The 12,335-nt window shown below is 35.3% G+C and overlaps 1 protein-coding gene across 3 annotated transcripts; it reads right to left on the reverse strand.

Moving 5' to 3' along the window:
• Positions 1-1,648: 1,648 nt before the first annotated feature.
• LOC107944309 (coatomer subunit beta'-2) lies at positions 1,649-12,335 on the reverse strand. Of its 3 annotated transcripts, none has more exons than XR_005913877.1 (26): positions 12,127-12,335; positions 11,709-11,729; positions 11,529-11,590; positions 11,380-11,434; positions 9,823-9,859; positions 9,380-9,705; positions 9,151-9,282; positions 8,915-9,063; positions 8,494-8,562; positions 8,057-8,207; positions 7,890-7,955; positions 7,539-7,727; positions 7,029-7,169; positions 6,862-6,936; positions 6,552-6,728; positions 6,356-6,447; positions 6,130-6,246; positions 5,635-5,749; positions 5,404-5,475; positions 4,719-4,915; positions 4,541-4,634; positions 3,742-3,848; positions 3,359-3,488; positions 2,701-3,230; positions 2,426-2,492; positions 1,649-2,066 (listed from the first exon to the last, which is right to left on the reverse strand). XR_005913877.1 is itself a non-coding variant. In XM_041093697.1 (26 exons), exons 1-25 carry the CDS (start codon positions 12,127-12,129, stop codon positions 2,473-2,475), a joined length of 2,739 nt encoding a protein of 912 aa, XP_040949631.1. In that variant the 5' UTR covers positions 12,130-12,335; the 3' UTR covers positions 1,649-2,063; positions 2,426-2,472. The 3 variants fall into 3 exon arrangements, 2 of the variants coding, with proteins under 2 accessions (XP_040949631.1, XP_040949632.1); XM_041093697.1 differs by having other exon boundaries at positions 1,649-2,063; positions 3,089-3,230; XM_041093698.1 differs by having other exon boundaries at positions 3,089-3,230.

Genomic DNA, 12,335 nt, shown 5'->3' on the forward strand with positions numbered 1-12,335 from the left:
GGAACATTGCTAATGGAGGCAAGGGGATTTTCAGGAGGTAATAAAGGGATTGTCCGAGCCCAAGGACTATGAGTTGCCGCTGGCAATGAGGTCGGTGGACCCGGAAGAATGGCGATGGAAAACAGTGGCGAGGCTCTGCTAGCAGCTCGAGGAATTAGTTTTGGTTATTCATCTTTCGTCTCCGCATGTTAGCATTAAAAATTCATCCAATGTAGCTGTCTTCAACTGTACTAGAGGATGTTGCAAACTTCGTGCTGAATTCTTGTAGTCCAACAGCTATAAATTATACATATACACATACACATACACATACCACGCACACATGTATATGTATGTATTCTCTACATTTAGTTAATGTTAAGAATTATACCATTATTTTCTCTATATATAGTAGTCTTTTTCTTTTTCTGACACACTCGCAAAACAATAAGAACTACTGGTTCTTATTCCACTAGAAGTAAAATTAGCTACTATAAAATACTTAGTAATATTATTCGGCCACTAAGGCCTTTGAGCCTAAATTAATTCTAAATTGAAGCGGAGAGGTATTATTGTTTCTTTCCTGTACCAAGCAAGAAAATAAATTTAAGAGAATTATATATACATTTTATTTCATTCTCTTAATACATTTTCCATTTATTATGGTTGATATTTCTGAGTTAGCTTCCTACTATATATTACAATAATCTCAAATATTTAATTGCCAAAGCCGAAAAATTGGTAACATATATTTCATGAGATGAGAAATTGAAAATATTGAAAGTTCTGGGTATCCTATGAGAAATGGAAAATTTTTACGATATTAACAGCTTAGAGGTTGAGACATTAAAATTCCACATTCATCCCAGGCCAAGGGCACAGGTTTATTAACAGTCAGCTTGATAGATCATGGAATTGCTTAGTTCCAGGATTGGCACCAAAAAGAAAACCAGAGGAATAAGCATACCCAACTATGATATTTCCTCCAACAAAGGTAAGTACTGCCTGCAAATGGCAAGTTCAGGACAAACCAGATAGATCTAATGGGGATACCTTTTTCAGCATTCTGAAGCTTTAGGAGAATTTTCTGGTGTCTTCGCAACAACAGCTGCATGAAGCTCTTAGACCATGGAAGCATCCTTCAACTTCAATGCAAATGTAGACAGCTCCTCATCCTCTTCTACATATTTAGGTAAACACTTGCATTTAGAATCAATCTGTAATATCCTCTAGCTCCCTCTGTGACAACACTGGCTCTTTCTGTCCCAATTATGAGGACATTCACCTCAACTTTCTCCCTTCCTATCCCCATATATCAATTCACAGCTAAGAATACGACTCGCATTCTCTTTTCCCATCTCAACCGGGACGTCCTGTCGTAGATACAATTGAAGTCCCCAATGTGTTTTAGACGGAACAGCTTCAGTTCACTTTTTTATTTAAATTATCATTCTTTTAAGAGAAATTCCAGAAGATGTATCGTATTTGAAAATTTAATATTCAAAACATCTGAAACCCGAATTTAGTAACGTTCACTTATCAACTTCTGACATCTTGTATAAAATAGGAAATTTCAGGTTTGATTTGAAACCATTAAAATGACATACAGGACAGCTGTGCTATAAGACCAGCACAGGAGGACGAAGGGCAAGAATAGTAGTGATTGTGATTGAACAACCGTATGCGTTTTATGTAGAAATACGTTTACAGTACAAGTTCCATATGAAGAGACTAAAAACAGAGAATCCCCAAAAAAACCAACCAGAAGAGTCGAGGCCTCAAGAAGGGACCAAAAAATAGTGCCTAAAAACAACATAAAATGCACTGAATTGGGGAATCGTCAATAAATTCTCAAATTATTTCTACACTCACTATGGCACAAGAATTTTTTTTTAGGACCAAATGCCTCAGAAAGAATATGCTAAAACTTAAGACAAGCAACTAAAGTCATAATTTGAAAGCTAACCAAATAACTTGTATATGTTCCATCCCAAAATTCAATGTGCTTGAGGGATCCAAATCATCGGGAATGCAAAGACAATCAGCCCTTATATTTCACATCTTTCCCGCTTCTAGTTTGAAATCTGCTGATAAAATAAGAAGTTAATACCGTAATAATGACAAAAGGGGACCCCACTTTGAAAATAATTACTTATGTCTAATTCTATTCCGGAATAATTAGAAATAAACTGTAACTGGTAAATCTTGACCGATAACTCCTATCCTATTGAAGCACTCCATTTACTTTTATTTGGAAGGGAACAAATACTATAATAGAGATACAAGAAGCTGGAGAGGTTCACCGTAAAGGTGAAGATGTTTATTGCCCTAACCAAAATAAGTCATGGGTCAAATGAATTCTATGTTTCTAATTGGTATGGTTAAAAATGCATTTTCAAGTAGTAGTAGTAGTAGTAGTAGTAGTAGTAGTAGTAAAGTTTCTCACATTAAGTACATGCTGAATGGAGCTCAAACTGAATGTCTTCATGAAACCTAGTGATCTGGTGTAAGCACTGCCAACATGAAGGAAAATGGTAAAAAGTAAGAATTAAGGGATGACAGAACAAAGAACTGCCAAAAACACCACATCCAAAAGAATATAACAAAATTTAAGGCTCTCATTAATGATCTACAGTTATTCAGAATACCAAAATAATAATACTTTGATATTAGAATGCAAAAAATTGATTGGGCAAACACAAAATAGATAAGAATAGTTACAGGGAAGGATGGATCGCCACTAGATGAGCCTCATATTAGTCAATATCAATAGGTATCATATTAACTTGATCTTGCCCAGTTTGGCGCACAAAGTTGTCAATACAAAAAATAAAGGAGATACTTGCAACCAGCAGAGAACATGTATCAAATTCCAAATAATGAGAAAGATGAAAACAATTCAGGAAAACTGTTTAGAAGTCAGTTAGTGGTAGAGTGTTAGTTAGTGGTCCAATAAACAAATCACAAAAAATGAGTCAGAGAAGTCCAAAATAGAAAGAGGGTAGAGATGGCATGTTAGAAACAATTAATCACCAGAGACAAAATTTCGATTTTCAAACTGCCCCAACCAATTGCTTTTAGGCTGACGGGGTTCCTTCAGTATTCGTACCCCACTCTTCTTCTGGCTCGTTACCATTAACGAGTACTGCACCATCGTTAGAATCAGCATCTACAACAACAGGCTCCTCTTGGCTACCATCTTCTCCATTCTGCTCCTCTGAATTCAGACCATGCCCATTTGGTTCTCCAGCCTGTGATGCCCACCAAATAAAGGACAGACAATAAAATCAAACCAGACTCCTGAACCACTCAAAGCAGTTCCTATTTTTCAAAATGTCGCCAACTTAAAAGAAAAAACAGATACAAATGGATTCTATACCTCATAATCAAGTACACCATTCACAAGAGGCTCCTCATCATCAATTTGCATGTTTCTGAAAGCCTCCAAAAGTGTCATCTTCGATCTAGCAGCATGGTTCAAATAATCCGCTGCAAGGGGGTAAACACCCCTAAAAACCAATTGAAAGTAAATAGCATATCTATGTGAGACAAAAACCGGATGTGTCAACCATGAGGCTTTGCAACCAAGACAAAGTGATTAAAAAATTACAGCGCAACCAAAAATGACCAAACAACTGGATTCTGAAATGATTTATCCATAAAAGCGGTAACATTATTGAACAAAAAGGAATAATGTTTGACAAAATTGCCTAGAAAATAGTAACAAATAACAATAAAAGAAAAAGGAATAATTTTTTATACCTTGTTTCTGCCACTTTAGATTCAACAGAAAGAGCAAGTTCCCAATCCTCAAACAAGTTTGGATACTCTCTAGGATCAGCCAAAGATTCAGCAGCTTTTGGATTAACCTGCAGATAATGTAAAAATAACCGTCATTTTACAGTTTATACTGTTAAACAAAACAAGTAATAAAATGTCAGGGCAGGTGGTTTTGAGTATGACTACAAGAAACATGGAAGTCCAATAGATTCATGTCGAAAGGATACAAAGAAATTACATGTTATTGCCCTTAGGGTGCAAATAAAAAAGACTCCAAATGCTCCACGCCCCATTGGTTTATTAGAAAAAACAGATTCCGACTTACGATTTCAGCAGTACATTACTGGTACATTATTTTAAAAAAAGAAAAGAAAGGATAAGAGTAATTTTCTTAGCCTTCAGATGCAAAAGCTCTATAAGCAGAATTTCATACCAATTTTTTCCAGAAAAGTACCAAGATGCTATGTAATAGTAATAACCATTATCTTGAACATAAAGGAAAGAAGTCAAGCTATACTAGTTTACTCTGGGATAACAAGGGGTAAATAGATATTTTGCCAATGGTATTCGGGGCAATGTTGAGACATGCTTGACTCATGGATTAAAGGAAAAGCAGAGGAAGAGGAATGCTTCATAATTTTTATTATAGACATGCAACTTTTTGAATCTTGTAAAAACTATACAGAAAATCAAAAAGAGGAATTAAAACAAACAGAAGGTTATGTACCGTTATCAAGAATAAAGCATAAAAAAAACAGAGAAACAAATAAGGGCAACTAACCTTGTTGAGGTCTCTTCTCCAGATTGCTACTATCTCTGAAACCTTGCTTGGAAGATAAGATCGCGCCATCAGAGCAGCCTCAGGTATCCGATTACTGTAAACAGAATACTTCAATATCCATAAATATAATAACATGAATGGCAGTCTACGATTTCTGGTACTTGATATAAGGAAATACCTTTCCACCAAAAGCTGAAGGCAATCCTCTAATTTACCCAACATGAATAAACAAAGAAAAGCAACATTGTTTTTCCCTTGCTCTTTGGAAAGAGATGCAAGTCTTGATATTCCTTCAACATCTCCTAATGAGGAATAAAGCAGCAATAAACCACTCAGGTCCATTGCATGCTTCATGCATTGTTCAGCCATTTCTAGCTGAAATGACAAGTTTAGTATAATTAACAAGAATAAAAGATTTAAAAACAGGCAAGGAAGCAATTATCTGAGACTAACAATTCATATGACATGCACATAGCTTAATTAAAACAAACAACTACCGCACATGATAATATTCAAAATCCACATTGGAAAATGTCAGTGTACAACATCCAGAATTAAAAAGACACTAAGAAAACATGACAAGGTTTTTCTCGTACATCTCAATTACAGTTAATAAACTACAGAGACAAATTGATAAATTATTTACTGAAAGGTAAAGCTGTCTATTCCTACATCCTTAAGAGAGATTTCATTCAAGAGGAAGATAAAACATTGGATATTTTCACATTGTGACTTGCTAGAACATCATGAGACAAATATAAAAAGCAAGAAAAAACCTACTAAGATAGGTGATGGGGAAATCAAGATCTAAAAATCATAACAGAGAGAAATGACACTGAAACAAATTAGAGAATATACAACACCTTTCCAGTGGACATAGCCAATTCTCCTAATTGCTTCCATTTAGACTCACTCTGAACTTCCGCAGCTATTTCCTTTAAAAAAATGAATACAAGAGTGAGGATAAAAAAATTTGTTACACAGCACAGTCAAAAGCTTAATACAACATGGAATATATTACTCAAAAATTCAAGAAAAGAACAGATCTATGAAGTTGTACTACAAACACAAAATTAATTTAACAAATTCCTTACCCTGGCAATCTCTAATTTACCAAGCTGAATGGCAAGCTCAAATCTGTAATCAGGGTCTGTAGCAACTTCTAGAGCATCCTCTATCATACCTCGTGATTCTAGGAAACGAGCCACACTACCATTGAGAACAAACCGTTAACTAAATCCAAGAAATATTTCAACACAACTTAGAAACAAAGAAACTGAACATGATAAAATTTTAAAATATAACGCTTTCAGGAAGATAAAAGGACCAGCCTTCTAGTCGGCTACTTATGGATACAGATTAGATATGGAATTCTAAGTTTCTCAACAGACAGATATGACCGAGGTATTACCATAAATGGAAACAAATCCAAACACAAGGGGCATGAATGACTAACACAAACCAAAAATTCAAATTAAGTGGGAATGAAGGAAAAGAAAAGGAAAGGAGAAGAAATAAATTCCAAGTCCCCAACCAAATTTTGGGCAGTGGCTATTAAGGAAATTTTTTGAGAACAGACAACAACAAACCTATTAAGGTGCTCTTTAGGAATTGAAGGCAAAATCTCATTGGCCCTTTCCAAGTCTCCACGCATCACAAGTGTCTTGTACTCAATAAGGCTGAGAAGTAACGTGTATCCCATTACACTGTAACATATGACACGGATGAGGGCAAACAGATGTTAATAATGTATTTTCAAAACAAAATTTAACGCGCAATTTAGATGTAAAAATTAGCCATGACTTGCTGACTTACTTAAACTCTTTGTCTATCAGATACACCCGACTTTGACTTGCAAGATATCCCAACAAGTACATAGGACGGTCCAAATGAAACATTGTGGTGACCTAAAACCATTTATTGTCAAAATGAAACCATCAGAACTTGAAAAAACCAAAGCATTTAAACCTATGGAACACTTCCAAGGCAAGGATAAGCAGAACACAAATACCTCTCCACCAACACAGTAATTAAGTCTCCATGAAGAGTTATTGTAAATGAAACAGTCCCCAACCCATATCCCAGTCCTGACACGTTCATTGGTTTCATGAAGAAGCTCAAATGCATCCTCAACTCCTTGTTCATCAACTGGTGTTCCACTATCTAAGTATGATTGAACTACATCCCGCTGCAACATTAAAATATTAAATTCAGTTCTGTATGTCCGCATGAAAGCATGCATGTATTTAACAGACAAAAGAAGAGTCCACAGTGCAAAATATTTTGCAGATCTAATAAGCAGATTATACAAGGTGACTTACATTGTACTTTAGGATATAGAACGATGTATCACTGGCAATTGCCACCAAGTCACCACTATCAGCCCAGTAAAGATTCTAACAATTTCAGTAACATAAACAAAAGTACATTTAGGATCCAATGTAGCCAAGAAGAAGCAAATGGGATGCACGGAGCTATTTTAGCTTACTTTAACGGTAACATCAATCCGACGAATCAATCTGCATTCAGCCCAACTATAAAAACAAATAAAATCATTGGAGCACATTGCCAGTAAAGTGCCCCCAAAAATACGCTCAGCAGAGAAGGTTGGCCGGACACTCTTCTTTTCCTGAAAATGTTAAATCCCCATCAATACCACCACATTGTAAAAAGAATCTTGAACATCGTATTAGATAAAATTCCTTAACAATCATAAAGGAAACCACTAGAATATGAAAAGTTAATAATCAGAATTATAGAAACTTGAAGAATTTCTTGTCAGTTAAAAAAACAAAAAATATCAGAAGAATTGAAATCCCTTCCCTACCCAAAATTTTATTCATACTCTTAAATCCATCTCTCCAGCCGCAATAGATATGTTGCGTATAACATACCTTTCAACAAGTGAAAACAAAGTTTGCATGGACACAACCTTTCTTATACTAAGGAATATACCATTTATAACAAGAAACCATATAAATGAAAAAATAGTAAAAACCTGGAAATTTTTGCTGAAACTTTTTATCTTTGATGAGCTTTCTCTGACAGCATACTCTCCATCAGATGACCAAACGAATTCCAATGCCGAACCAAATGACCTATTTCTCCATGCTAATGCTGTATATATGATGTACTCACCATCTCCACAGACAACAACAAACCTACCATTTGGGTTATGCTTTAAGCTCTGACAACAAGAAGAAAGGAATGAGGGTAACTGATTGTGCAAGAATCCAACGAATCCAAACATAAACACATCTTACAAAAAGAATAAATCAACAAATTTTAGGAGTGAAACTTAATCGTATGCTCAAAACCATTTAAATAAGGCTAGAAAGCATCAACTCACTTGAGGATATAGATCACATGACCCTAATTCCTTTACAGCCAAGGGCAACCTTTCTCCATCAGTAACCTAAAAAACAAAGCAAAAAGCATCTTAAGATGAAAATTCCTGTACTGAAAGTCGCACCATGAATGCAGAAAGAGAAATATTTTTACAATAAATACATTTACCTCAATATCTGCTCCTACACTCTTAATATTCACAGTTTGAATTTCATTGTGCTTAGCCCAAATGATTTTCCCACTGTTGTCCATACTTGCTACAGGAACTTCACGACCAATTTTCACCATAATAGTTCCTTCATCATACCCAATCACAATCCTGCAAGACAAAATTGTAGGGTAATCTTAGCCTTTTATGCATAGCAGATTAAGAAGTATCATGCAAACTAATCAACGCAAAAAGAAACATACAACTAAAGAACTCAGGTCAAGTAATCTAAATTAATTGTTTTTTCACCTTCAGTGGGCACATAGACATAATCTAAACTAATTAGAAGGCCCTATTCAAGCATTTAATGATCAAAAGAAAAATTTCTAGTATTTAAGTAGTAATAAACAACCCAAAAATAATAAACGTGTTGCATCATTTAACCAAAAGTAATTACCTTCGTGAACCTTTTATATATCCAATTGCCCAAACTCTCTCAAGACCATAATTCAATGTATTTTCAAGCCTGATCACAAATGATTTGGTTAGAAAAACAAAAACTTGAAGAATTCAAAGATAGCATGCATAAAAGACTATTAAAATTAAAATATCCAAAGAAAACACTGCAGTGTCAAGCAAATGAGGAAGAAATATAAATGATAGTGCACTAATGTGGCTCTAGACTGTGAATTCTACATCCATCTGAATGATGAGTAACAAAGAGGAAGCTAGATAAATATGTAGAAAGAGAACCAGATAAAATAAGCCCAGTCAAGAAACAAATGGGCACTAGAAATTGAGAGGGGTAATTTGGTTCTGTTCCTGCATAACAATTCAAGTTTCCTCTTCATTCCTCAACTTCCTATCTCAAGAATTACCTATATGTGGTAGCATGCCAGATTCGAACTGTCCCATCCTCAGAACCAGTAATAATTATTGGAAGTTCAGGATGGAAACAAACTGCAGAAACATTGTGTGTGTGGCCTTCCAATGTCTGGACGCAACTCTTGGTTTGGTAGTCCCATACCTGATCCATCGGATTTATTTGTGAACAGTTCCCTCAAAAATTATTTAAGATGAAAAAGATAACTGAATACAAATAGTAGCTGCTTACCTTAGCAGTGTGATCATCAGACCCAGTGATCAGATATGGCTTATCACCACCTGTAAAGTAATCAACACAGTTTACACCTTTCTGATGGGCATCCAAAGTAAAATTTGGGTCGGGGGAGCCAAGGTTCCAAATCTAGAATTTCAAACAGAGCCAAGGCAAACTTAGCATGGCTATACCATATGAAGTAGAGATATAATGAAAGAGTTACAAATAGAAAGGCCCTTTATACCTTTATGGTACGGTCAAGAGATGCACTGGCAAAAGTGTTTGTATCTTTGGGATTAAAGGTCACTTGCATGACATAATGGGAATGTCCCTCAAATATCTGAGTACACACCCAACCCTTCTCCCAGTCCCAAAGTTTTATGAGCATATCATCAGATGATGACAAAACGTATGGAAGAGTAGGATGTACAGCGACACATCTAATGTAATCGGTATGTGCCTCAAATACTTTGACCTTATCCATGGTGTTGTAATTGTATACACGAATAAACATGTCATCAGCTCCAGCGACAACCCATTGCTTGCGTGCAACAAACTTTGCTGACCTAACTGCAAATGCAAGATGTTGAGTTTAGAGACTGATAATAATTCTACCACAAAGCATATGGAAATGGAAAAACAGTATCATCAGACCAAGATAAGTCATCACAAAAACAGATAACATACCTGGCAACTCAGTGACCTCAAACGACTTAGCCATGGTCTGTGAAGCAAGTTAACACTAATCAATAAGTGAAAATCCAAACAGCACAAAAAGTTCAAAATAAGCCTAATACGACTTAAATAACATGTTAAGCTCAAAAACTTATACCGATTAGATTCCATGAAATTACAAATAATTTCTATAGCCTTATATTTGAATAAGCATGTCAAAGTGCAAATGAAACTGGTATCGTTCAATTTCTTTTTTTTTTAATTTTACAGGTACTGGACTGGCCATATACATAGAGCTAAAAGGATCCATGTTCCTATGTTCATTAGATTTAAGCAAAGTATATGCTTAAAGCTTTGCAAATAGCACTCAAAAGAAGCTAAGAATAATACATTAATCATAAAATAGAATCATGTCGGAGTTATACAGTGAAAAGATTTAGGGTTAAGGAGAAACATATGGAGCGCAATTCAATTCATTTTAGAATATTACAGTAAACATGGGGTCAAATTCATGGCTCGTAGGGATGAAAAAAAGATGGAAATATATCCACAAGATGAGCCAGACTAAGAATTAAGTGCCTCTACATCCTTCAAATAGAGAAAAGCATTGGATCAAGCTGAATGGACAAAGATCAGCATGGACTAAGGTTAATTTAGGCTTAGTTTAGCATTGCTTCTCAAAAGTGCTTTTGGGTCAGAAAGCACTTTTGAGCAAAAGCTAAAATTTTCCGCTTCTGCTTTTGGCTAAAAATGTGCTTTTGCAAAGCATTTTTGGTCCCAAAAGCACTTTTGAAAAGCTCAAAAGCATCTTGTTTTAGCAATGCTTTCATCTCAAAAGTGCGTTTTAGAGGCAATGCTAAACTGGCCCTTAAACTAATTGAGCACCATGATATTCTTTTAAGGGAAAATAATCATCTGATAGGTCAACGCTAGTTTCTCACATAACAACCACCAAGGATTTAAAAACTGGACAGGACCAAACTGGTAAGACTCCAATAGCCAGTCCGACCAGTCTTTAATTATAATAACATTTAATGTTAAATAAGAAATAAATAAAGTAAAAAATCAATAAAATATGCATTGAGTTAATAGTATGGTATTTACAAAAATAATAGAAAAATGTAAAACTGGTTTTACAGGTTGAATACGTTTATTACTGATTCAACCAATATCTGGTTCCATGCACCATACCGGACCAAGCCTCCAGTTCCCAATTGAACCAGTCAGTCCAATCCGGTTTTTTCATCCATGCACCCCACAGCACCCAAGGAAGTGCAGTATGACAGAAGGTGGAAACAATGCTTCAAAGAGTAACATAAAATCAAGCTCTGTGATGAACTTTTCAAGATTGCTTCTTTTACTAAAAAAATATATTATTGAAAAAAGTGACCCCCCAAAAAAAGCAAATAGGATAGTTATTTAACTAAATTTCAGATGCTAATCTAACATTAAATATATCCACTTATTCATCTATTTTCCTGCTCTACCATTTAACTAACATGGAACTGGGTAAAACTTCTAACTTTAACGGCTATTTTATATAGATTACAAAATATAAAACTTGCGCACCTGTGACTGGTAGTTCCAGATGCAGACAGTTCCAGAATACAAACTTGCTAGAATCCTTCAATAACAATCAGAATATATCATATTTCGGCTCGAAGCTTGAAAGGTTAATATTCAAATAGATATGAAACAGAATGAAGGGTTGAAATTACCATGGTTCAGTAGGATGGAGATCTACGGATTTTACTCTCTCTGATCTTTGAGCAAGTTTCCTCTGATCAAAACATCACAATTAAGAATGTTACCATACAATTTACAGAACACTCGTACAAATGGAAAGAAGATCAAATCAGTGTACAAAACTGAACTCAAATGAAACGAATAACACGTACCTTAATTTCAAGTCTGAGTGGCTGTCAAAGCACCAAAGCAAAAAACAAACAAACAAACAATTAGCAGAAGGCCAAGCAAGAGATCTTAAATCAAACTCATCCAATAAGAGGTCAATTCTAAATCGCCGGATCCATATGCAAACATTCAGAAAAGAAAACCGCAAAGAAAATCACGCGCCAGATCTCAATTCTATTCAAATCCCTAACTCTCCGGCTCAGCTGCATAATACTCAAAACAATAACAGAAAAAGAAATGGCGACGTTGCAAAGCAAGTAAAGCTCGAATTAAACATAATTCAAAAATCTTCGCACTTCAGATTCCATAAATTAAAAAAGAAAAATGATAAATGGGTGCAAATCGAAGGGGCGTCGAACCAGATCTAATGCCGAATCAAACAGATCAAGTAATTAAACTCACCATCTTTGAAAATAAGAATTAAACAAGAAGAAGCTCTAGATCGAGATCACGCTGTTGATAGAGAGAAATACAGAGCTCCTCTGTGTGTGTGTCTACGTCAACAAAATATGAATGAGAGAGCGAGAGAGAGAGAGAGAGAGAGAGAAAGAGAAGAAATGCTTTAGAGTTAAGGGATAGATTTACGGAAGTGCCACTCAGTCACTGCCGTG

The sequence above is a fragment of the Gossypium hirsutum genome, chromosome D05 (genome assembly GCF_007990345.1).
Source record: "Gossypium hirsutum isolate 1008001.06 chromosome D05, Gossypium_hirsutum_v2.1, whole genome shotgun sequence".
Lineage (NCBI taxonomy): Eukaryota > Viridiplantae > Streptophyta > Magnoliopsida > Malvales > Malvaceae > Gossypium > Gossypium hirsutum.

Bases quoted from the DNA above. Each gene is read 5' to 3' on its own strand.
- LOC107944309 (XM_041093697.1), bottom strand. The intron at 9,860-11,379 runs GTGCGCAAGTTT...CTTGCTTCACAG, and splicing joins TCTGGAACTACCAGTCACAG to ACCATGGCTAAGTCGTTTGA. The intron at 6,729-6,861 runs GTAAGTCACCTT...TTAATGTTGCAG, and splicing joins TCTATATCCTAAAGTACAAT to CGGGATGTAGTTCAATCATA.